Source organism: Carassius auratus, chromosome 30 (assembly GCF_003368295.1).
Source record: "Carassius auratus strain Wakin chromosome 30, ASM336829v1, whole genome shotgun sequence".
Classification (NCBI taxonomy): domain Eukaryota; kingdom Metazoa; phylum Chordata; class Actinopteri; order Cypriniformes; family Cyprinidae; genus Carassius; species Carassius auratus.
In genome coordinates this window covers 12252460-12278061 of record NC_039272.1, presented here as the reverse complement: position 1 = coordinate 12278061, position 25602 = coordinate 12252460, and the positions used below count along the sequence as shown (strand labels likewise).

General features: G+C 37.9%; 1 protein-coding gene across 3 annotated transcripts in view; it reads left to right on the top strand.

Moving 5' to 3' along the window:
• Positions 1 to 25602, top strand: part of edil3a (EGF-like repeats and discoidin I-like domains 3a) — a 174626-nt gene that overhangs the window by 30754 nt on the left and 118270 nt on the right. The window contains exon 2 of one of the 3 annotated variants that reach the window (XM_026211393.1): positions 19679 to 19705. The exons of 1 other annotated variant lie outside the window; for it this stretch is intronic. In XM_026211393.1, the coding sequence (XP_026067178.1) occupies positions 19679 to 19705 (27 nt within the window). Of the gene's footprint in view, positions 1 to 19675; positions 19706 to 25602 lie in introns of all 3 variants that reach the window. One more of the 3 variants, XM_026211392.1, reaches the window with a different exon arrangement.

The following is a 25602-nucleotide window of genomic DNA, read 5'->3' as shown; positions in this document are numbered from 1 at the left end:
CTGTAATACTCTGATTATGATAAACTTCATTATTAGTTACAAGCCATTGATTTATTCATTCAAAGCCTATTAAATCAAAACTAACAAGAAGGCAAAGGATTCAGCTGTTCCACGAGTTTCTTTTGAATGTTCCTTATGAAAACCTCAAACAGCCACTAATTCTGGCTTTAAAGTTAAGCCATGCATGAAAACGCAACAGCACAGCATTATGAGGGTTTGTGATGTGCTCAGTGCCCTTTTAAATGCTTAGGTAGTGCAATTTGGATCTCTGAGTGTGTGGAGCTGTGCGTGCCAAAGCACTGATCTAAAGAGTAACGTCCCGCTGATAAGCAATAGGTATTTGGCAGGACATTTGAAAACAGATGTGGAAAGCAAGCTGATTAAAATCAAAAGGTGCCGATAGCCATATGTTGCTTTGGGTAATGTGCCTAAGACATGGCATAAATGAACATTGTCTGAACAATAAAGATTTCCTTTGTGCATCGAGGTGGGCTGAAACAGTCAATTAACATTGAGTTGTTGTCTTTTATTTAGAGTGAAGATCCCCAACAGATTTCACAGTATGCTGTTTATTTTGCAACTTTTATGTTAGTAAATAAAGGCCTTTATTAAACTGCACTTTTTCTCTTTCGTAAAGAATACTTTGAAGGAGATATTGTGTACCCTACAAGGTATTAAATATTATCCACATGAGATATGGGAGGCTCGCAGAGCATGTTTTTGCAAGCCCTTTATACCCCCAAGTCACCACATTGGTGTGTGTTATTGTCCGTGACTTCTATAGTCGTTCATTTTCTGCTGAACAGGCAGAAAACAAAAATTAGAATAAACTTGAACTCAGAGGAATACTGTGGCACTGAAATACCTAGATTGAAAAGCAGTTAATGATTCATGTTTTTGTTGCATTTATTCATGGGCTTAGCTCCATTGTGGGTACGGCTGTGTGTGTGCCTGAGGGAGGGAGCAATGTAATAGTGATTAGTGTACATTGTTTAACTGCTGTTGTTTGAAGAATGCATATCTTACTGTAAATACTGAGAATTTCAGGCAATGCCTGCAAGGTTATACGGTGGCCACTGGCTTAATGTATCAAATCAAAAGATACATTTAAATGTAGTTCATACATTGGTATTTTGGGGTGTGAAACCATAATGCCCTGATATCCTAATGAGAAAAGGAAATCTTGAAAATCCTGAAAGAAAGTTATATTGGTATATTGGGTGGTGTGTATATAATTTTATATACTCCTATATTTCATTGACCCATATACTGTACTGTATATAGCTTTACAGGCTAAACCTATTAGTGCATACAATCAGCTTTTGTATACTTGATCCGGTGATCAAGTCCTGTACACACCATTCTGTCTCTAATAGTATCCAGCTGTTGTCTTATAGAGACGTAATGATGTGTAAGAGGAAGAGAGCAGAAGCGGTCAGCGCTCTGAACCCCTATGCTGTTAATGTTCTACAGAGACATTTTCATCTTTCGAGTGAAGAGTTATTGGAAATAATGTATTGTGCAAGAGACAAAGGTACTACTTACGAAACAGTACAAATCATTCTGTAATGATTTTCAGGCATCTTTCTGTCAAGGTCAGTTGGAACTAGCCTTAAGCTTAAGACGTCTGTCAGATCTGATTATTTGCTCTCCAGAAAGGTTCTTCTCATTATTGTATCCCTCTTCAGAAGAAGTGTTGCCGTTTGATGTAATTTTCACATTAGTGTATAGAGTATGTAATCCCGACTGTGATGTTATGTAGGTGTAGCATTTAATCCCGCTATCCCCTATGTTCTAACCGCCTTCTATCCAACTGTATATCATTTTAATTCTCAAACAATGTCTTAAATGTTACACTGATAAAGGACTAAGCCTAATTGTATTTATCTGTTTGATATTGGATGTATTTACATCTGTTTGACCTCCTGCTACTTCAGTTTTTTCAAGTGTGTGAACAGGTGTATTTTTTTTTTAATTAACCTCTTTTTATGAGGAAATAGAAGTACAGTATGGGAGCTTGTTTCTGCCATGAGACAGAGAGAGAGAAAGAGAGAGATGAATGCGTATTTAGCAGATAATTTTATCCAGAGCCGCTTAGTGTACTTTCAAAGTATATGTTTTATCAGTATATGATTCATTGGGAACCAAGCAGACAACCTTAAAAGCATCATGCTCTACCAGCTGCAGAAAAAAATAAAGTTACTTAAATGGAATGGCTCGATGTCTGTGTCTGCATTAGACAAAGACACTCTCAGAATGAATACACCCCCTGAAGCTGGTGTTTAGTGGGAGGTGACAGGCCTGTCATTCGGAATGCCACTGTGCTAAATGCAGATTAGATCCATTACCCAAATCTGCTCTGACCTTGTCACAATCTGTTGGAAGAGAGATGTGGATGCTGTGTCTGTGACTTCCACAGCACTCAAAATTGCATGCCGCTTTCACACATACACCATGTGCTCATTTAAATTATGATCATTTAGTAATTAACTTTGTCAAGTGATGAGTGCTCTAAGGAGTCTACTTGGAAACTGCATGAAGTTTTCAGATTCATCTTCTTGTGATTCTATAAATTTTCTAAAGAATAATTATTACCTACAAAGCTCTGCTGGAAGGGTATTAGTACATTAGAGGATATTTCCAATTCTGCCTTAAAAGTTATTCATTAAGCCTTTAAAAATATATCATAATGACAGATAGCTCATGATTAGAGAAACTGATTAGTTAAGCAAGGTTTATTTATGTCTTTTATTATTATTATTGTTATTATTATTCTTACAGTTCAAATGTTTGAAGCTGGATAAGATTTATTTATGTTTTGGTGTGCCTATTATTAACATATTGGATGTTTATTAGTGCTTATAAAGCACATATACAATACCTAAAATTAACAACTACCTTACTAAATATCAATAATCAGCAAATTAGGAGTCAGTTGAGGCAAAAGTCATAGTTAATGGTTTGTTGATAGCAAGAAGTGGACCTTAAAGTCTGACCATTTGTTGTATGTTTTTATATTTTTGAAAGAAGACTCTTGTGCTTACCAAGGCTGCTTTTATATATTATTTAAATCGGGCATGGGCGATGGTAAAATGAAACTTTTAGCAGCCATTACTCTAGTCTTCAGTGTGACACGATGCTTCAGAAAACATTCTAATATGCTGAAAACATTTTGGTTACGTATGGTAACCCTCGTTACCTGAAGGAGGGAACGGCGATGTCACATTATTGACTGATGAACTGGGATATCACTTTGATAGACCAATCTTCTTTGAGTGTAAACTAAACGAGCCAATGTACATTGGCATGCAATTATTGCATCCAGCTGCCTCTGAGTATAATAAGGCAACAGGTGCAATGCATTCCAGGTTTTTGCTGAGGAGCCAAGCCGGTAACCTGGCGTCTCAGCTATGGTACAGCAACCGTGGCAACGGGACATGACAACTCTGTTCCATCCTTCAGGGAACAAGGGTTACCATACAAAACCGAAATGTTTTCTTTTGGTCTGTCACTTGACATCACGTCAGTGATGTAGGCCGGGGACGCGCCGGTGCTCAGAACAAGTAGTTCCACTCACCATTGTCAAAGCACTACCTCACTGTGTGAGACTGGATAACAATGGGGAGATGTACTGGTTCCACTGGGAACAGGGATGCTGTGGAAGCCCCATCCTTTCCTGAAGGAGTTTTTGGAAGATAATACACATATAGTATCCGTTTAGGTGTATATGGAGAAATCAGAGTTGATTGTAACTCTCTTGGAAAGACAGAAGTCTGCTGGGGAAACACGGGCTCTAAGGCTATACTGTGGACTATACACATAGTTGAGAAAGAATTGTACCACATTGATTTTTTTTTTTTTTATATATATATATAACAATACATGAAATCAGTCCCGAAGCAATCTAGAAAAGTAATGGGTTGAAAGTCACATGTCTCATGAGTTTCTATTTCAAATCTGAAGAAGATACCATGAAAAATTAGATTCCTGCAACCATTTTTCTGAGACTATGTCTAATTATTCATATAGACGTGTTCACATTGATAGCTGTGATTACACCGTAATAGCATGCTGATTTGCACTCAAACATATGGTAATCATGCAGATACAGAGACATTCAACATAAAACACACTCACACATATATGAAAAATGTTGAAAAATAAAGTCATGCCTCCATCAGATGACAGGTGCGTCACAGTGTGCATCACATATTTTATTTTTCCAGTCAGTAGATCCTTCCTCAGAGGAATCAGCCTCAGAGCAATTGGATTGTCTCAAGGAGCACTAGTTCGGGAGCCAGGTCAGTCAAACAAACAGGTCTACCTAAACGGTGCTTGCCTCAAGGTCAGTAGTGGTACAAAGATTTGATAATTTCTGGGTCATGACCGCCCTCGTGCATGTCCTTCAGTGCCTTGGCCTGGTGCACCTGCAGTAATGCTGTAGTGTGTAAGAGGTCTGCAGCATCACAGGCCAGACGAGTACCTACAGACCAGGGAGGGGAGGCACGGGTTGCCCTGCTGAGTGGAGGCGGTATTAGGACACAACTGCATCACAACTGAACTCTCCACAAGAAGGACATTGTATACCCCCTCGCTGCACCACCGTTAATGGTGGTGAGGGAGGAGAAACCATCAGGCTGGTTTCTGTCAGTAAAAGCTGCCATCCACAACCTGGTGAACTCCTTATGCACTTCCGGAAAGAAAGTCACAGAGGTGTGGCGCTGAGAACCAGTGCGAGCCATCCCAACACACTATTCATCCAACCTTGAAGACTCGGGACATGGTGGATTTTTCTACTCGAGCCCTACCTTCTCAATGGCCCAGGAAAGCATAGCTGACATTTCTGGATCTTATTCAGGCATTGCCACAAACCACGAGGACGGCAGCACAGCATTTATCTTCCTCAGAGAGCTCTCTCTCCAATGCTGATATCGACACCTAGTCAGGAGGAGGTCCACTGGATATCACTGGTACACTCGTTGAAGAGGGCTCAGCGCATTCTGCTCCACTTGATTGGAGGTGCTGGAGGAGTTGTGGGCCCCCGAGGGTTGGTTCCCTGAGGGGTTTGTCACCGCTGTAAACCTCAAACTGCCCATGCTACTGCTGGAAGTGGTTCTCATCTGTCGGATGCCAGAACGAGCCACAGATCACGGCAACAGGACTCTGCCTCTCATGGAGGTAGCCTGCCCAGTCATTTGAGACAACGATCGTGACCATCACCCGGTGCCAAGTAATGACCACACCCAGAAATTCACGGGTGAAATGGCATCCTTGTAAGGACAATCCACCGTCTTTACAACGATGCACCCATTTATTGCTCTTTTAGAGAAATTGTTTTTTTTTTAGGGAAATAATCTTTTATGTGCTTGGGCGCACAGGGGAATGGCTTCTTGCAGCACAACAGGGGGTAGTGCAACCTGAAGTGCACAACCCACTCAACACAGGAATGACCACGGCTGAAGAGCAATACCAAAATCTTCCAAGAGCGCATTGAACTCGTATGCTCACTTAAGACACTTGGATGGAGCAGAACGATGTTGTGGTCGGCTCTGAAGCGAAAAGCTGGTAGGCATTGCACCTGCTGCCTTATTATATGCACTCTGTGATCAGAGGCAGCTGGATGCAATAATTGCATGCCAATATGCATTCGCTCATTTAGTTTACACTCAAAGTAGATTGGTTTATAAAAGCGATATCCCAATTAGCTGGTCAACGACGTAATGTCGAGAGTGACCGACTGAAGGGGAACATATGTTCATTGGAAAGTTTTTTTTTTTTTTTTTTTATTCTGTAATGAATTGAAAGTATAAAAAAACATCATTTATTTCTAATATAAATAACAATATAAATGTCCTCGCTTTCAGCTTTGATCAACTTATTGCGTTGTTGCTGCATAAAAATATTAATTTCATTTAAAAAAAAAATTGTGTGTATATATATATATATATATATATATATATATATATATATATACACATACACTTTCACACAGTCTTCTGATATATATTTTAGTTTTAATGTTTTGGTCAAGCTTTAATTTGGGGAACAGTTCTCACAATTAACTATTAACTACATATTTTGCCTCAATAAACTCCTAATTTGCTGTTGTTAAGTTTAAGTATGGGGTGGGTTAAGGGATGTTAAATATGCAAATGCAGAATAAGGCATTTATATGTACTTTATATATACTAATAAACAATCAATATGCTAGAAAAACATGCCGGTAAGCAGCTAGTTAACAGTGAGAATTAGCCTCAAAGTGCTTTTGCACATTTTGATTGTATACATATTGAGTGAATTGCTTCTTTAAACAAATTATTTCTCTACTGGTAAAAACAGTTTTTGTTTTAATAGTTTGATTTTATATGTAACTTTCCTCTATTCTTGACTGTAGTTCTGTCTCCCATTCGACTTTTTTTTATTTTTTATATCTGACATGAGGCAACAGCTCTCTTTTATATTCCGTAAGGATACAGAAGCCCTCAAATCATCAGTTAACCTAAACCCTCCCCAAGCTTCCCTTTAGCTTCCCTACAGAATTATCGAACACACCTGGAATTTATATAACTTATTTGTTCTATTGCTTGAGTACCTGACCCGAGTAAAGGCTTTTATTTCTGGCTTAGGCTTGATCTTTTGATATACAATAGATTTTCAGCAATAAACCTGTGTTTTGCTGGTCACACAGTGCTTTCCTAAAACTGTCTGAAACTAATGCTTTACATTCAAAGCAGTCTGTAATGGATACAATATATATATATATATATATATATATATATATATATATATATATATATATATATATATATATATATATATATATATATATATATATCTTGACTTTTAATGGACCATAACCAATAACAATTCATCAGTGTTCCCTTAAACCTTTGCAGTTCCTCTGTGCTTGTCACGCTCCCCTATCTTCAGCATGCACCTTTAGGGTGGTATCAGCCTTGTGCTTTCTGTACCTGTTATATTATATTTGGATATTACTTTTCGCAGGATTTCAGTAAGATTAAGTCAATCCGCCCCATGGCTTTGCCTTATCACCCCTGGCCTGGATTATCTACATGAGTAGGGACTGCTCTGTAATAAACCACCATCATGTTTCATTTCATCTTTCCTTTTCTAGAGTTAGATTCAAAGTACATGAAATTAGAAAAGTGTTTTGTGTTTATTTCTTTATTTTTAACAAGAGTCAAATAATTGGCCTGTGTGATTTTTTTTTTTTAGACCTTTTGCACTGTCATTCTTTTAATAAAGTTCTTGGGTGGATCAATCACTGATATTGTGTGTTTTTGTTGATTCATGATGCCAAGCATCTGACATTTGTATGGGAAAATATTTGATTAATTTCCTTCTAAAATGAGCTGGCATGGGTGAGAAATTGGTTTATAGGGAGATGAAAGGGTTTGTGGGAAATCTGAACGGCTCTTTTCCATTCCATAAATCTGTCAGTGCTTTAGAATCACTGTTGCAGGAGTGGACACTCCTTAAACTGTAGAAGAGCTGAACACATGTTGAGAACAAACTCTTGAAAACAATACCAAACTAACTCATGCACACACACACAAACACACACACACACGTTTCCATCCGTAATGCCAAACAGCTGTTGCAGGGATCAGATTATCCAGATGGAAACTCATAGGGTGAAGAACGGTTTTTGAAGCATTTATTGGATTTTAGTACTTTCATTGGAATTAACATGTTACCATGAGAAACAAACTAAATACCCATAATACTGCGTTTATTTAGCATAATAGTCAGTGGTATTCCATTGAAGTTCTTAGAGTTCGGCCATAAATTCCTTCAAAAAAGACTGGGTGGAGAAGAAACATAGCTTGTCACCTTCAGCTTACAAATATGTCTTTATAAAATTAATTTATTATTTTTTATTTATTTATTTAAACACAATTAAGATATTTTTAATTAAAAATAACTCGAAATAATTTTGATATGTACACTGTACAACAAGTCGCAAATGAACTTAATCACTGTCTGCTGAATGCATTTGGTTTTGTTGCAGTTTTGCACAGAAAGAGCTCTAAATATGTCAAGGTGCACAGCCATTTAATCAAAATCAGTCTGAAAGCTGTATTAAAATGATTGGCGGGGGCTAACCTGGCATTCATGCCAACAGTTGAAAATACATGCCATTCAAGGTCAGTATGGTCTGTGTAGACATTCTGAAAAAGGCTAATTCAAAAAAAAGTGTAATCTATATTTTGAAATGATGTGAAAGAACTGTTATTTAATCCCTAGTAATGTATTATGATCTGTCGCAGACCATGTATTATAGTACTATGACTCATGGCACTCATTCAAACCCCTGTAATTAACTGTCTGTCCATTACAGAAGTATATGATATCTACTATTGACACACATCCACTTCAGAGAATGTGCTTTTGAACTAATAAAATCCTCATTGGCATTGATTAAATTTGCCTGTGGCTGTGTTTTCTAACTAGCTCTTTAGAAATTATCCTTTAAGAATGTGTTTCATAGTTGTAGTATCAGATTGTGAGAAAGGAGTGCTTTACAAAACGATAAACATTATAAAGATAACACTCAGTGTCTGGCGTGATGGCTTATTGCTGAAATAATGTCCATGTCTGGCTTTGTAATTTAAAGATTATGTGTATGTGTGCAAATGTACCATTCATGTGCACTGCTGTTCAAATGTATGGGGTTTACATTTTAATGTTTTGTACACTGTAGATATTTGATAAATGTATTTCAAAAATCTGAGAAACATACACGCAACAAACTATCCCCGCAGCATTTAGACCGACATTTCCAACTGATTCAAACAGGGCAAAAGACATCACCGCGGCGATCGGTAGGCTTCATTTACGTTATAGCCGCGGAAATGAGACCGTACTATTTACCATTCATTCTGTCATTACCATTATAGCTTACAGGGAATCCAAAGTGCACTCAAATACCAGACCTGTTGGTTATTGGAGGATCTTCTATTTCTGGTCTGTTAAATGCATTAGACATTTCGCAACGAGCCTTCAGCGCGTGCTGAGTGAGCGAGCGCCTTAGGGGCCGTTCACATATCGTGCCTAAAAACGCGTGGAAAACGCTAGCCGCGCCGCTTTCTCCTCCTTTCCAAAGCGCTCGGGCAGAAGCGCTCATGAGGCGTCTGTCTTTGCTAAGCAACAATGACGTGCTCTCTTCATGAGATGCGGAAATTTCAGCAAAGGATAATTGGATTTGCAGCTCTTAAAATCGCTTGCAGTAGCTCTGCTACTAAATTTATTTCAAAGTTGCAATCCATATACAACTATGATCAGCTGTTCCTTCATTTTGGCTGAGCTTTCAATGTTGTTACAGGAAAGGATGAAGCTGATTGGTTAGTTCATGACCCGCGGTGCACTTGCGGCATTCTGAAAAGTTGAGATGTTTTTACATTTTGCTATATCTAAAACGTACCGAACCGAACCGTGACATCAGTGTATCGTATCGAACCGAACCGTGAATTTTGTGAACCGTTACACCCCTAATATATATATATATATATCTTGCACACACACACACACATACACACACACACTTTTAACAAAACCCCACCCATTCACTCAACAAATAAAATAAGAATATGGTGACATGCCAATCAGCTACTCAACTCAAACCACCTGCAAAGGTTTCCTGAGCTTTCAAAATTGTCCCCCAGTTTGGTTCACTAGGCTACACAATCATGGGGAAGACTGATGATCTGCAGTTGTCCAGAAGAAAATCATCGACACCCTTCACAAAGAGGGTAAGCCTCAAACCTTCATTGCCAAAGAAGCTGGCTGTTCACAGAGTGCTGTATCTAAACATGTTAACGGAAAGTTGAGTGGAAGGAATCAGTGTGGCAGAAAAAGTTGCACAACCAACCGAGAGAACCGCAGCCTTGTGATTATTGTCAACCAAAATCGATTCAAGAATTTGAGTGAACTTCACAAGGAATGGACTGAGGCTGGGGTCAAGGCATGAAGATCCACCACACACAGACGTGTCAAGGAACTTGCTGAACCACAGACAACGTCAGAGGCGTCTTACCTGGGCTAAGGAGAAGAAGAAATGGACTGTTGCCATTAGTCCAAAGTCCTCTTTTCAGATGAGAGCAAGTTTTGTATTTGATTTGGAAACCAGTGTCCTAGAGTCTGGAGGAAGGGTGGAGAAGCTCATAGCCCAAGTTGCTTGAAGTCCAGTGTTAAGTCTCCACAGTCTATAGTGATTTGGGATGCAATATCATCTGCTGGTGTTGGTCCATTGTGTTTTTTGAAAACTTCATGCTTCTTTCTGCTGACCAGCTTTTTGAAGATGCTGATTTCAGTACCCTGCAGGTTTTGGCACCTGCCCACACTGCAAAAAGCACCAAAAATTGGTTAAATGACCAAGGTTTTGGTGTGCTTGACTGGCCAGCAAACTAGACCTGAACCTGGATTGTCAAGAGAAAAATTTGAAACAAGAGACCAAAAAAAATGCAGATGAGCTGAAGGTCACTGTCAAAGAAACCTGGGCTTCCATACCACCTCATCAGTGCCACAAACTGATCACCTCTGAATTAAGGCAGTAATAAACCATCTGACGTCTAAGGGTGTTTTTGGGGCCTGGATAAGTTTTGTCATGCCCTGACATTTGTGCTTTTTTCAGTTATTTATAGAAATCTAATGGCTAAAGTCTAATATCACTGTAGTCAGCACAAACTGGGCTATAATAATATGTGAGCAGCTTGTATGTACATGATTTTGTTTTTGAGAAAAAAAAAATGTTATGCATGGTTATTGAAAAACTGAAAATTTTAAATCACATGAATAAGGCCATAAAACACATACAGAACATTGCTTCCCGGGACTTTTGAGAACTGGAGCTTGTAGCCTAGAATTTTTCTTTCTAAATTATCTGAAAATCATCTTGTTTACTCACTCACAGAAAACAAAATATTGATTTAAATTTTCTAAGACACTTTTTGTTGGTAAAAGTCATATGCGAGTAGGTGTCAACTATCATGAATATCATTGTGATTCAAGCCGCGTGCTTCAGTGAAACATTAGCGTTCAGGGCGGGAGCATGGTCGCATTAGACGACAATGAAGGGAGATGTCAAAAATGGACATGGTGTTGTTTTCATATGGATTACTTTATCACAAAATATTTGTTTTTGGGGGCACTTGTTTAGTTTAAAAGTAGACATGTCAAGCTTTCTATAGATATCTCTCTCATGTCTCTTTGTTGAGTATTTACTGAGTTACAGTTCATTTTAATGACACATGTCTAAATGAAGCATATCTAAATTATGTTTTTATTGGTCTTATGAAGTATTCTAATTTGTTGACAGTTGAGCCCAGTGAACCAAATTGAGAGACCATTTTGAAGGCTCAGGAAACCTTTGCAGGTATTTGACTTTTATCCTGTCTGAAAGAATGAAAAGACAGAGCTGAACGCGGAGCGATTCGACCAATCAGATGAAAGCAGCGTGTCAGCTCCGCCCACATGTGCGAATGAAATATTGAAGCCATAAACCGAAATTATCAAAACGTACACAGACCAACTGTCTGTAATACATTTTCATTTTAATTTTGCAACTTATAAAGAGTTAAAATTTTTAGAATTCAATTAATTATCAGAATTATTAGAATTCATTTTACATATTAAAACTAGTGTGTGAAATAGCAAATGAAAATTATGTAATTTAATTTTCATTTAGCACCAAAGTTGCACAAATGTATTGTAAAATGTAAATGTAAATACAGAAATGCATTGCCATTTTACATATTGCATTTTCATTTTGCATATTACATTCCATATTGAATATTGCTACCCATATGCTTCCATACTTATATCGTTTGTTTCTCTGTGATGTTAATTACTTTACACAAAATTCCAATGTTACAAAACAGGAGTCTAATAACTGGCGGTTGCCATAAGAACACGTCTTGTTTATGTGCAGTTTTGTATAGATCTACATCCATGTTCAGTTTCTGCCATTCAGGAGTAGCTCTCTATGACCTCCTCTGCTTTCATCTTTTCAATGAAGTGTTTCGCTGACATTTTTAATTAAGGGGATGATATAAACATACTTTTCTCTTGCTAAATCCTAAAAAAAGTCACTTTGAAAAGCAAGGTTATTCTCTCGACAGTAGCATGCGTGTGATAAAAATAATGACGGCTGCTAACAGCCATTTTGGCTAACTACCATTTTACAGTAATTATATAATAGCTCAGATTTTAAATTATTTCTTAGACCCAAGGGATCTACAGCAGGATGTGTAAAAAGCTGATGGTCAGATTTTATTTTCAGAATAAGCACTGTTTATCAGGCATTAAATATAGCTGAATTAAAAGGCAGAATTAGCTTTTATGTGTCTTACAATGGTTACACAGAATTAATCAAAGTGTCAGAAGGACAGGGCGGAACAGATACTACACATCAGTTCCAGCACTAATTGAATGAGTCTGTGATGTCTGGCAGCAATGTCTTTCTTCCTGTAATCAGTTTAGCGAGTCTGTGTTCGAGACTGTGTGGTGCCACCATTTGGCTCAGATGCTGTTTGAGCTGCATCAGGAGAAGATGCTGCAAAATTCTTTACCCAGATGTAAAAGATGATCCAACGTCTGCTGATTTATATGAGTGTGTATGTGATGAATTAAAAATAAATTAATAATGTTACTAAATACAGTATGTTGCGTTTAAATGTTGGATGTGATGATACCAAAAGATTTGGATCTGTGTTTGGTTGTGCCCCTGTTTAGGGCTGTGCGATTTCTAAATTGCTTTATAGCGTGATTTTCCGTGGCCCCAGCCTCCCGCAGTATGTTAACTTAACCAATCAGGATGCAGCGTGCCTAAATGGAGTGCGAGAACAGAGCAGACTGGGCATATGTCTAACTCCAGGTTCACACACTGTCTGTGATGCGTAGCCTTTTTTTTTTTTCAAGCCCATGTTAACGGATCAGGTGCGAAAAGATTTAATATGATCTGAGCACGCGAATCTGGTTTTGTTAACGGAGCAAAGAAAATCTGCATGCGAGCGGATAGATTCGCGCTCGCGCATGATTTTAATATGCTTTCGCCTTACAATAATGTGCTCTCTTTGCTGCTTCTGAAACGCGTACACATAACTCACTGTTTACGCACTGCAGACGGAGTACGTATGAACCTAGGGCAATAAATATATTGGGCAAAACATATAACACCTGAGGCACCAATGCATGGCAAAAAAAATTATAATTAAATAAATCCCTGAACAGGAGTTTTATTTTATTTTTTATTATTATTTTTTGCCATATGTCTAGACATTTTGTTTGACATCTTTACTTAGTGATTATTTTGACTTATGTCTGTTCTAGAGACATGTTACAACATTTTGATGAAGCTCTCATTAGTTTTCTTTTGGAAATATGTTTCAAATTGATACTGAGTGCATTTATGACTGTAAAGCAATTGCTGTAAAGCAAATCACAAAATTGTACAAAAAAATCGTTATAGGTTTGTTTTGACGAGCATAAAGGCCTATGCATTTATTTATTTATGAAGAGAACAGATGAACAGAGACTATGCTTCACTTGTGTTCAACACAACACCCTGCAGTGACACAAGGCCACTAAAAACAACAATTTGTTAGGGCCGGGTAAAACAAAAAACAAGAACAAAAAAAAAAGATTTTTCTATTTTAATAGATTCTCATTTTTATATTGATTCTTAAATCCCAATCAATGCTGTTTTCAGTTGATGAATGAGCAGTAAATATAGTGTACCTCCAATCCAATAAATCCCAATAGGCTTTTAAGTTTTATGCATTGTTCATTTTGATATTAAACCATGTCACCGATTTCAAATTCTGTCTATTATATAAGGAAATTCAAGCAATAAATACCATTTTGGCACTCTTTAATATGGTGTGAGAGATCACTGTAGTGCCTTGGATCAAGCAAAGCGGCAGCACAAGATGCAAGTGAATTGATCATCTTTTTCACTTTACTACTAGTAGGTACTCACATGTGCATAGTCAAATGCTTAGAAAAAGACTAGTGACAGGCCGATGATCCTGCGCTCTGCAGCCTCACTGGAGCGTATTTACCAACAAATGGACATGGTTGGGATTTACAGTTACAAATAACAATAGATCACCCTCAGTGTATTCTGACGGATGGCCTTCAGATTTTTTCGTCACTGCAAAAAATAATTGCAGAAATTATGGTTAATGTGAGCCCTGTTTGAGACTGAACACAATTGTGACACACACACACACACACACACACACACACGCACACAACTCAACAGCCTTGTTTTCATGTTTGGGGCTCCAGGCCAAATCCCCAGTGTACAGCAGTATGTTTCAGAGAGCAGATAACTTAAAACTCAAACAAGGTTCTAGAAACCATACCCAGCAGAAAGAGGGGGAGCAAGAAAGTGGGAAGATGTAGCTTGGGGACTGGCCCTTTCATGTCTGTGAGCTGTCATTATGCTCTGTAAGAGAAAGATAGAGCGGCAAAACACTAGAAAACCACAACAAGATACAGTTCACAGTGGGTGGAGTCAAGAGCTTGTGTGATGTTGTATTTTTGTTCTTGCAGCTCTTTATAACACTACAATACTGTTTTATGGCTATAAATGGTGTAAATAGTTAAAGCAGTGTGTGTTCTTGTGTCTTGAAATTGTTTTATTAACATACAGTAAAAGGCGTACTTTGTGCCCTGGGTGTGCATGCGTCATTTTACTTGCCAGAAAAAGCTGTGTTTGGCACGCAAAAGTTTGTGTTGTGTCTGCGCATGTCTTTGTAGTTAAACTTCTGTCTTGGCTCAGATAATGATTCTTATGAATGTTATAGAGGAGCAGACATTGGCACTCACCCGAGTAGCTGTGCTGTCGCTGGGTTAGAGCATCCAACTCTCTGTCTTCAGCTTGTTTACATGGACTATTGGGGCTGTGACATTCTACATAGTGCCACATCTGTATGAAAATACCAAAGGAAATGAAGTTCAATATCAAATTGATATAGATTTTGTACATATTATTGGAATTGACATGAGAGTACACAGGACAGGAAATGAACTTTTACAGGAAATAACCTTTGTATGTGCTCCACAGCTTGGCATATGTGTCCTACTGTATGTGTATATGGAATGCACTACATCAAAGACACAGGAAAATAATTTATATTTCGATATATAAGGTCAGTTTATAAACAGCTTGTGCATGCCATAATATATATACATGAATATAATAATTTATTTTGTGTGAGTGTGTGTATATATACATATATATATATATATATATGTATATATATATACACACACTCACCTAAAGGATTATCAGGAACATCTGTTCAATTTCTCATTAATGCAATTATCTAATCAACCAATCACATGGCAGTTGCTTCAATGCATTTAGGGGTGAGGTCCTGGTCAAGACAATCTCCTGAACTCCAAACTGAATGTCAGAATGGGAAAGAAAGGTGATTTAAGCAATTGTGAGCATGGCATGGTTGTTGGTGCCAGACAGGCCGCTCTGAGTATTTCACAATGTGCTCAGTTACTGGGATTTTCACACACAACCATTTCTAGGGTTTACAAAGAATGGTGTGAAAAGGGAAAAACATCCAGTATGCGGCAGTCCTGTGGGCGAAAATGCCTTGATGCTAGAGGTCAGAGGAGAATGGGCTGACTGATTCAAGCTGATAGAAGAGCAACTTTGACTGAAATAACCACTCGTTACAAACGAGTAATGCAGCAAAGCATTTGTGAAGCCACAACACGCACAACCTTGAGGCGGATGGGCTACAACAACAAGAGAACCCACCTTGTACCACTCATCTCCACACAAGCTCACCAAAATTGGACAGTTGAAGACTGGAAAAATGTTGCCTGGTCTGATGGGTCTCGATTTCTGTGGAGACATTCAGATGGTAGAGTCAGAATTTGGTTTCTTGAACATGACAATGAGTTCACTGTACTAAAATGGCCCCCAGTCACCAGATCTCAACCCAATAGAGCAGGGATAGGCAACTCCAGTCCTGGAGGACCACTATCCTGCAGAGTTTAGCTCCAACGCTAATTAAACACACATGAACAAGGCAATCAGTGTTTTCGGGATTACTAGATAGATGCAGGCAGGTGAGTTTTCATGAGGGCTGAAGCTAAACTCTGCAGGATAGTGGCCCTCCAGGACCGGAGTTGCCTATCCCTGCAATAGAGCATCTTTGGGATGTGGTGGAGCGGGAGCTTCGTGCCCTGGATGTGCATCCCACAAATCTCCATCAACTGCAAGATGCTATCAGCACCTTATTGAATCAGAGCCACGTATAATTAAAGCAGTTCTGAAAGCAAAAGGGGGTCAAACACAGTACTAATATGGTGTTCCTAATAATCATTTAGGTGAGTGTGTGTGTGTGTGTGTGTATATATATATATATATATATATATATATATATATATATATATATATATATATATAAAAATATAAATATATATATATAAAAATATAAATATATATATATATATATATATATATATATATATATATATATATATATATATATATATATATATATTTATATTTTTATATATATATATTTATATTTTTATATATATATATATATATATACATATTAGTGCTGTCAAATGATTAATCAAAATTAATCGCATTCAAAATACAAGTTTTTGTTTACATATGCGTGTCTACTTTTGTATATTTATTAAGTATATATAAATACACACACATACAGTATATATTTTGAAAATAATTACATGTATTTACATGTATTATATTTATCTTAATAAACATAATATTTTTTCTTTAATATATACATGTACGTTTGTGTATATGTTTACATAATACATGTACACTGTACTCTCACACATTTATTATGTAAACAAAAACTTTTATTTTGGATGCGATTAATCACGAACACTGTGCCACTGAAACAGTGTTTTTTATTTTATTTTATTATTTATTAAAAAGTTTTTTTTTTTTTTTTTTTTTTGGGTGCTTATTCTGAATAGGCCCTTGAACAAACCAGTTAGATGTCTAATGGTACAGAACATTAAGGTTCCTTTAAAGAGAGTTAACCTCCATTTGCTACCAACAGCACAAAAACCCAAACAATTCATCATAAGCAGCCAATGAGGATAACCTAACCTCAGTTCTGATACCATCAGGACCCATGATAGGCTCCTTTCACAAGGAGATGAATAGGATGAAGATGAAGAGTGAAAGAGAAGAAAAATGAAAGGGTGCCGGGAGTCTTCCTGCTGTAACGTGATCAGGTTGATGGAGGTCGATGATAATGGCTGGAGACGGGCTGGGTTCATCCTTGCCTTTAAGGCCCACAGCACAGCGATTAACAGTCAAACACATGCATGCTCAGCCGGATAATCTGAGAGCTGCTGCTGAATGATAAATACAGGCTGGGCTCCGGCTGAGTGGTCGGCAGGGTCAGACGCAACAGCAACGTTTAGATATTGTATTAAAACTTGCCCTATGAGACTGTCCTAATTCCAAAGAGCCCGACCTTCAGGCGATTACGAGAACGGTCATCGGCTACATTCACACAGCAGCAGCAGTCAGCCGGCCCCATTGGAAGAGAACTAAAATGAGTAATGAGTATGAAAGGAAATGACAATCGCATTATATTCCTCTTATATTCTGCATGTTTTAAGATGCTTCAAATGGATTTTGAGAGTGAGCTCAGTTGATGTGTGCTGTATGAACAGAATGGCAACTAACTGTCCCAGTGTCATGTCACTGATATACGTATGAAATAGGTATGTGCTTCCCGGGGTATTCTTTTGGTCAGTCACTGATGTATAAGGCCCGTCAGCCTTTTATCGGGTTATGAAAAATGGAAATATCATATCTAAATATATATCCTTCTGGACCACAAAACCAGTCATAAGTAGCACAGGTATATTTGTAACAATAGCCAACAATACTGTATGGGTCAAAATTATAGATTTTTTAATTCCAAAAATCATTAGGATTTTAAAGGGGGGGTGAAATGCTCGTTTTCACTGAATATCCTGTTAATCTTGAGTACCTATAGAGTAGTACTGTATCCTTCATAACTCCAAAAAGTCTTTAGTTTTATTATATTCATAAGAGAAAGATAGTCTGTACCGATTTTTCCCGGAAAAACACGACCGGCTGGAGGGGTGACTTGTGGGCGGAGCTAAAGAATCACGAGCGCCAGTAGGCTTTTGCGTTGCATGTGGAAGCTGTGACATTATCGTGAGGGAAAAACCATCATCCAAAACAAACCATGGCTTACAGTCAGATTCAGCCATTTATTTATGATCCAGAGGCTGAAACCGAACGAGAGCAGCAGCAGCAACGACTCGCTCCGAGCGGGGCTCGAACCGGGGTCTCCGGCATGGGAGGGGACGCACTAACAAGGAGGCAGAGATATTTTAAGCAGTTTTACTCACCGCCTGCAGTTCCAAGACACGATCGTGACCCTTTTTCGTTGGGATTGCATCATCCTTAAGAAATAAACGATACGCAAATCTGTTGTCAAACAGGGCCTTGTTTGTAAAACAAGCATCTTCGAAATGCAGGGAACAAACAAAAACACTTGCACAACTCCGTTGATGCTCTGAAAAAATAAACTCCATCCACTGGTCCCTTAATGCTGTTTTTTTTTTGGTAATCTGTGCAGGGTTGTCTTGCCCTGGCAACCAAAAACACACTTCTTTTGTGACTTTTTCGCGACGCTCTCGCTCTGATCAGTGAATCGATCTGATCAGTGAAATGTCTGTGCTGCTCAGCCTCGCTATACGGGAGCGCGCGCTCTTCCGGCAGACGTGCCCTCAGGACCCATATAAGGAAATTCCGCTCCATCTAACATCACACAGAGCCATACTCGAAAAAAACTTTCCGAAACTTGTGACAAACCGGAAGGAGTATTTTGGGAACAAAAATACTCCTTCAAACGTACAACTTAATTTTTGAAACTTTGTCCATGTTTAGCATGGGAATCCAACTCTTTAACAGTGTAAAAAACTCAGTATGCATGAAATAGCATTTCACCCCCCCTTTAAGTAAGGATCATGTTCCATGAAGATATTTTGTAAATTTCCTACCGCAAATATATCAAAATGTAACTTTTGATTAGTAATATCCATTGCTAAGTCAACTTTGATGGCGATTTTTTACCTGTATATCTATCTATCTATCTATCTATCTATCTATCTATCTATCTATCTATCTATCTATCTATCTATCTATCTATCTATCTATCTATCTATCTATCTATCTATCTATCTATCTATATATATATATATATATACTATTATTATTATTATTGCACTTTCTGATTATAGATTGTCAAATATTTGTATCTTAGACAAATATTGTCCTATCCTATCCAAACCATATATCAATGATATATACTTAAAAAAAAAAAAAATTGTGGTTCAGGGTCACATACACTGCTGTCAGTCCCAAACACTGACTGTGTGTATGTATCCAATGTAGTGTGTGGGATAAAGAACAACATGGCTGTCTTTCGTTGTTTTAATAATTTCTTTATGATGATATTTTTGGTGTGACCCAAGTGCACAACTGTTAAACAGCAAATAGCTTTTGTGTTACAAGAGAGGCTATGTGAAAGAGGATTGACCACGTCTCTCTCTTTCTCTCCTTCCTCCCCTCCAATTCCTTCACAACCCTCTATAGCAGCAGATGGTGAGGATCCGACTTCAGCAGGTGGGATATATCTAGATATGGTAATTGTTGTGCTCCCCTCATTTGGCTCATGTATCTCTCTTTGTTGCCCTTCTTTCTACTGTTGTCAGTTTAGGCATGTGTGACCTTCCCTGCATGAAATTGGCACGTCTGTTTTAGAGCTCTTCCCTCACCTGTTTCTTCACACCTTCTCAAGATCTCCTCTGATGTCACATCGTTCTTGCTGTGTTATTCTGTCTTCTCACCATGACGTTGATGCATAGAGCATCTCGAAACCTGCTGCAGAAACCCTCCTGCTTATGATATATCACCCAGTCTCTTTCCAAATATTGCTATTCTGATCGCTCGCTCACAAACGAATTTGGTTGCCGCCACTGGTGATGCATTTTTTCACTTTTTATCAATTTTGATAGCTTTGCACATTTGCTACTGTGCATACACACACATGGTAATATACGCCGTTTTTTTTCTCCACCTCCTCTCAATCTCCTTGGCTTCTCAGTATCACACCCATTGATCCCTCTCATCGCGCATGGTCAGCACTCACTCTCAAACCCACTGATCTCTGTGAGCAGAGCTGCTTTGAACTGTGCTCAGACTCTTCTCTCCTGCCTCGTTGTTTTATCGGGTTCCAAGCTTTCAATAAAATGCTCCAGCCCTTCTTTCTTTATGTTCACGGGTGTTCATCTCATATTGCGGACAAGATACACATCTGTTGCTGTCTGTCACCTGCTTCAGATGGACTTTTGTGTAATTTTAGATTTTTGCGAAATTCATCACGATTAAGATTCTCTTTTATAGCTGTTAAGGTTTGAACACATTTATTATTATTTAGCAAATTTTGCAGGCAACATCTAATCATCAATATGAATCTACACAGTCGCAAATTTCACATTAGATTTTCCAACACAGATTTTCCATCAAATTCTTGTTGGTAGCATGGATTATTTTCTCTAATAACCACACACACACACACACACACACACACACACACATATATATATATATATATATATATATATATATATATATATATATATATATATATATATATACACGCACACACACACCCTACTTATACACACACACACATTTTGTTTCTGTGAATTGTGGGGACTTTCCATAGTCTTCTATTTGTCATGGTGTGCCTATGGTGAGGAGAGAAGAATGAGGAATGAGGAAAACGCAAAATCTTTATTGGCATGGAGGAATCACATGTAGGACACAGGATCTACGTTTTAAGAAGCCATGAGGAACTAAGAAATGGTAACACTTAAAATACACAAGACATGACAATGGGATGACAAGAAACACCTGGGGACAAAAAACAATAGGAACAGGAAATAGGAATGAGTAAATATGGTCAAGGAGAGAGAAACTAGGACATGGGGAACATTACAAGACAGAAATGGAGTTTGACATTATACAGGCGAATCCACGCGACACATAACATCCAACTGGGGGGGAAGGTTGGCATTCCCATGGTAGATCAGGCAGTTCAGGGCACCATGGTGGACCAGGTAGTTCAGGGCGCCATGGCGGATCAGGCAGACTAGGAAGCCATGGCAGAGCAGGGAACTCAGGAGGCCATGACGGAGCAGACAGTTTAAGAGTACATGGCATCATAGGGAGCTCGGGGAGCCATGGCAGATCAGGGAACTCAGGGTGCCTGGCCTCAGCACTCAGCCCGGCCTCCCGGACATCAAGGAATCACATGTAGGACACGGGATCGACGTTTAAGACAGCACAAGGAACTAAGAAAAGGAAACAAGACATGACGAGGGGATGAAGAGAAACACCTGGGATCAATAAACATAATAGGAACCGGAAAAAGAAATGACCAAATATGGTCATGCAGGAAGAAACTAGGACAAAGGGAACAAAGAACTGGGGAACAAAGCAAGACTGACACTATTACTTTTATACTGACCAAACAATATTTTGTATCCCCTAACCCTAAACATAACACTTACAGAAAAACTGTTTGCAATGGTACACTTTCAGATAAACATCCTTTACTATTTTTTTTTATGTATTTTTTTTTCCCAGAAAAAAAAGTACAGGTTTTACTATCTTTGTGGGGACATTTGGTCCCCAAGTTGTAGCATAAACAAGTACACACATACACGCACTGGGAAACACTGTTCACTAAAAAAAGGCTTTTGAAATTATGTTGTCAAACTGACTTTCTTAAATATGTTTTGACATATTCAAAGAGTGTGCATGCATCTTCATTTGAGTCTCTGCAAGTGGACCATAATCAGAAAATAAATCCACAGAGCGGATGAATTTAAGATTGTTGTTTGGTATAGTTTTGATGTGTTTCAGCTATAAAGCTCACATATAATCTGGAATTATTTTGGATGATTTAATTTTCTACAATCCACAAGGGTTAGAGCAATGACGTCAGTGGGCATGGAGCATTTGCAGCATTGATTTGAGATTTATGACCTATATTGAAGCCTAAATTATATATTTCATAGTGTTGGTACATGAAGAAATGTTCCTTCATGAGTGTTTGTGTGTGTGCATTTTCATTGGTATACCATACGTCCGGTGTGACACTTGAATCAGTAGCTCCTGCAGTATACTGTTCAGTCAAGACCCCCAGACTGTCAGTTAAATAGCATAGTACATGTTTGATATGATTATATAGATTAAATGAGATCAAAAGCACTATTAAATAGGTAATCATGGATCTGATGTGTACATTTTATATGCAGCTGGAGAACATTCATCGTAGCCCAAACTGCCTTTATTAGTGTAGTTGCTATGGAGGAGTGTGTTGCATGAATAATACACTTTCTTCTTCCTCCTGGGGAGTTTGAGTGATGGAGCGGGTAAATGCAGCAAACATTAGTATGCCATTATATAACTAAAGGTGGGACTGAGTTCACTGGCCAATATTATGACCCCTTCATCATACACTGACATGCTAAAAGCCCTCTTTTTAAATGCCCTGCTTTTGGCCCGAGCACCACTTTTGTAATCCGAGAAACATTATTTCAATTTGCTCTGCAGTGCGTTTCAACTTTGAAATGGAAAGAGGTGGCTTCTGTTCTTGTGCAGGTCCTGTTATACCTGGTAATTGTTAGCATCAAACGGCTGGCAATAATTTGATGGCTTTACTTTAAACATGGCCTTTGGAAAGGCCCAGCATGTACAAACTCATAATAAAGAGAAGCAGGTTACCAGCACAGTGTATGTTCTTAAAGAAAAAAAAAAAAATCTGGAGACTGTACTGACTGGAGAACATTTGACAGACATGTTAATCTGTATTATAAAACATGCATAAATATTTCTACTTAAAAATAAACATTAGCTGGCTCTTGAAAACTCTTTTATTTGAAATATAAAGCATACACCTCAGGTAACTTTTACATTTACATTTACTCTTAAAATGAGCTTTATTTTTGCTTGTGTGAACACAAACTCAGGGGTAAAAAATTTTTTACCTCTCAGTATAATGAACATAGCATAAACTTATGTCTTATCTTCAAACAATTTATGTACAATCAGGTAGATCAATATTTACTAAATAGAAACTGTATGATTGCTTGTATTGTTGCAGAATGTCAATTCTATTATTGCCAAACTCTAATCTGATAAATGAGACTAGAAGGCATGAAGATATTAAGATATTACAAAGCTGCTTTGAGACAGTGAATTGTTAAAGATCTATACAAAAATTGAACTGGACATATCTGACTTATTTATTCGTGAGTTGTGATATTCCTTCAGAAATGCAATTATGTCTTGCTAAAGGATTACAAAATAAGCACCCAAATTGGTTGGTCTATCCAAAGTAAACTGTTGCAGGAGTTTTCATTTGGCCACGTCTGTTCTTATCAGCCCTGCATTCTTGGATGGATGTGAGTTGACAGGAGAGAATCTCTAGGCTGTTCTTCTCCTGCCAGACTGCTATCATGGTGACATTTCCATGACATTTCCTGCCTTGCTTTTACACCCTCACCTTCCATATCCAAAAGACTTTCCAAGGTGAGCTTGAACTAACTTCGGCTGCCCTAAGAGATTATGCTCCCTTGGCATAGAGCTGGATGGCCACATGTTTATTTATTTTGCCTCTGTTCTGTTTTTACATTAGCTAGTTGTTGCATCTGTTTAGTTTAGTCCGCATGTCTTGTCATATATCGTGCATGGCGGGATTTAGAGAGGGCTCTTAAAGCCAGTGCTTTTCACTGCCAGCCACAGTTCATAGTGGGAGTGGTGAGTGTACTGGGCAGTAGACGCTGGTAGGAGGCTGATACTGCACTCCCCATAAAGAATGAAGACAGAATTAGGCCACGTACGAGCTGTGTAAGCTCTTACCCTGCAAACTCTGCGAGCTGAACATCTCTTTTAATGTGCCTGCATAGGCATTAATGCGAAAGGTATGGTTATACTGTGGTACAGTGATTCTCGATTAAAGACACAGTGCTCTAAATCACAGAATACCGACACTGCTTCCAACTGAGGGCAGGTGAAATGTGTTCATTTAACCTTTGAAGATTAAAGACACAAGAAACTTAGTGTCTTGTTACCCAAATTATCAGTACATTCTTTTTATTATTATTATTATTGGAGCATTGTGGAATGTGTTTGTCTGTCATCTGTCTTCCTGCCTGCTGTTCTTTGTTCTATCGTTCTTTCTTTCTAATGTTCTATCATTCTATATATCTAGCATTCTCTTTGTAGCCATTATACTTTTTTTTCTCAAAAACTTTCAAACAAGACTTTGTAAAGCCACTTGATTTTTGATTTATTAGTAAAAAAGCTACATTAATATTAATTTATTTAAATTTAAATTAATAAAATTTAGAATTTATTGTATTACAATCCAAATAGCATGTCAGCATCCTAATTTCTAAATGTAAATTCACGTTCTATATAGTTATTTTAAATGAATTCTAAATTAAATTCTGAATGGCATGATTCTGAATGCAACATACTTTGCAGTTGAAAGGTGAAGCGCAGACAACTTTTTAAATTTCAATACATTTTAATTCTATACAAATTCTATACATCATAGCACATTGTGTCAAAAGCTGAACTGATAATCGCTGAAGACCTTAGTAGTTGGTTTGTCTTCCTGCAGGGCTTCATCTCTTTGAAATTAATTAGAAATTAGTGTATATTATTATTCCAAAAAAACTGTATGCACCATGAAGTATGAAAGTATGAATGTAATGATTTTATCAATATTGTGATATCCCAATAGCAAAACTGTCTTTATATTATCATGGTCACATGACAATATGAAACGATAGGTCTTCTGGGCGTTAAAAAAAAGTTTTTCAAATGTAAAATTCTTAGTCTAACATAAGGTCTTTTAAAGTTGTGTTTTGGGCCATTATGCTTTGGCACAGTATCCGTCAAATGAAATAAAACCTAATGCAAATGGCTTGAAGGGATAATTTGATGTTTATCTGCTTACCCCGAGGGCCTCCAAAATCTAGGTGACTTTGTTTATTCAGTAGAACACAAACTGAGATTTTTAGCTTAAACTGTTGCAGTCTATCAGTCTTATAATGTAAGTGAATGGGAATCACAGCTAAATCATACAATAAAACAAAACCAAATTAAACCCTGTGGCTCATGATGATACATTGATGTGTAAAGACACAAAATGATCGGTCTGCGAAAGAAACTGAACAGTATTTATTAAAATTTTTACCTCTGATTCACGCAATGTCCGACCTGTTAGAACTCTCCTAAGCACGTCCTATTGTGCGGGTTTTTAGCAGCAGGCCCATGAGGTGTCATCGTCTTCTTCTTGCTTTATGGAGGATCACAGACCTAACTCTCAAGTGGACCATTGACACTCCTATTTGAGATTGCAGATAGAGTGTCAACGGCCCATTTAAGAGACAGGTGACGGTGATGCACATAAGTCTGGTGGGTAGCTGTTTGTTTCATTG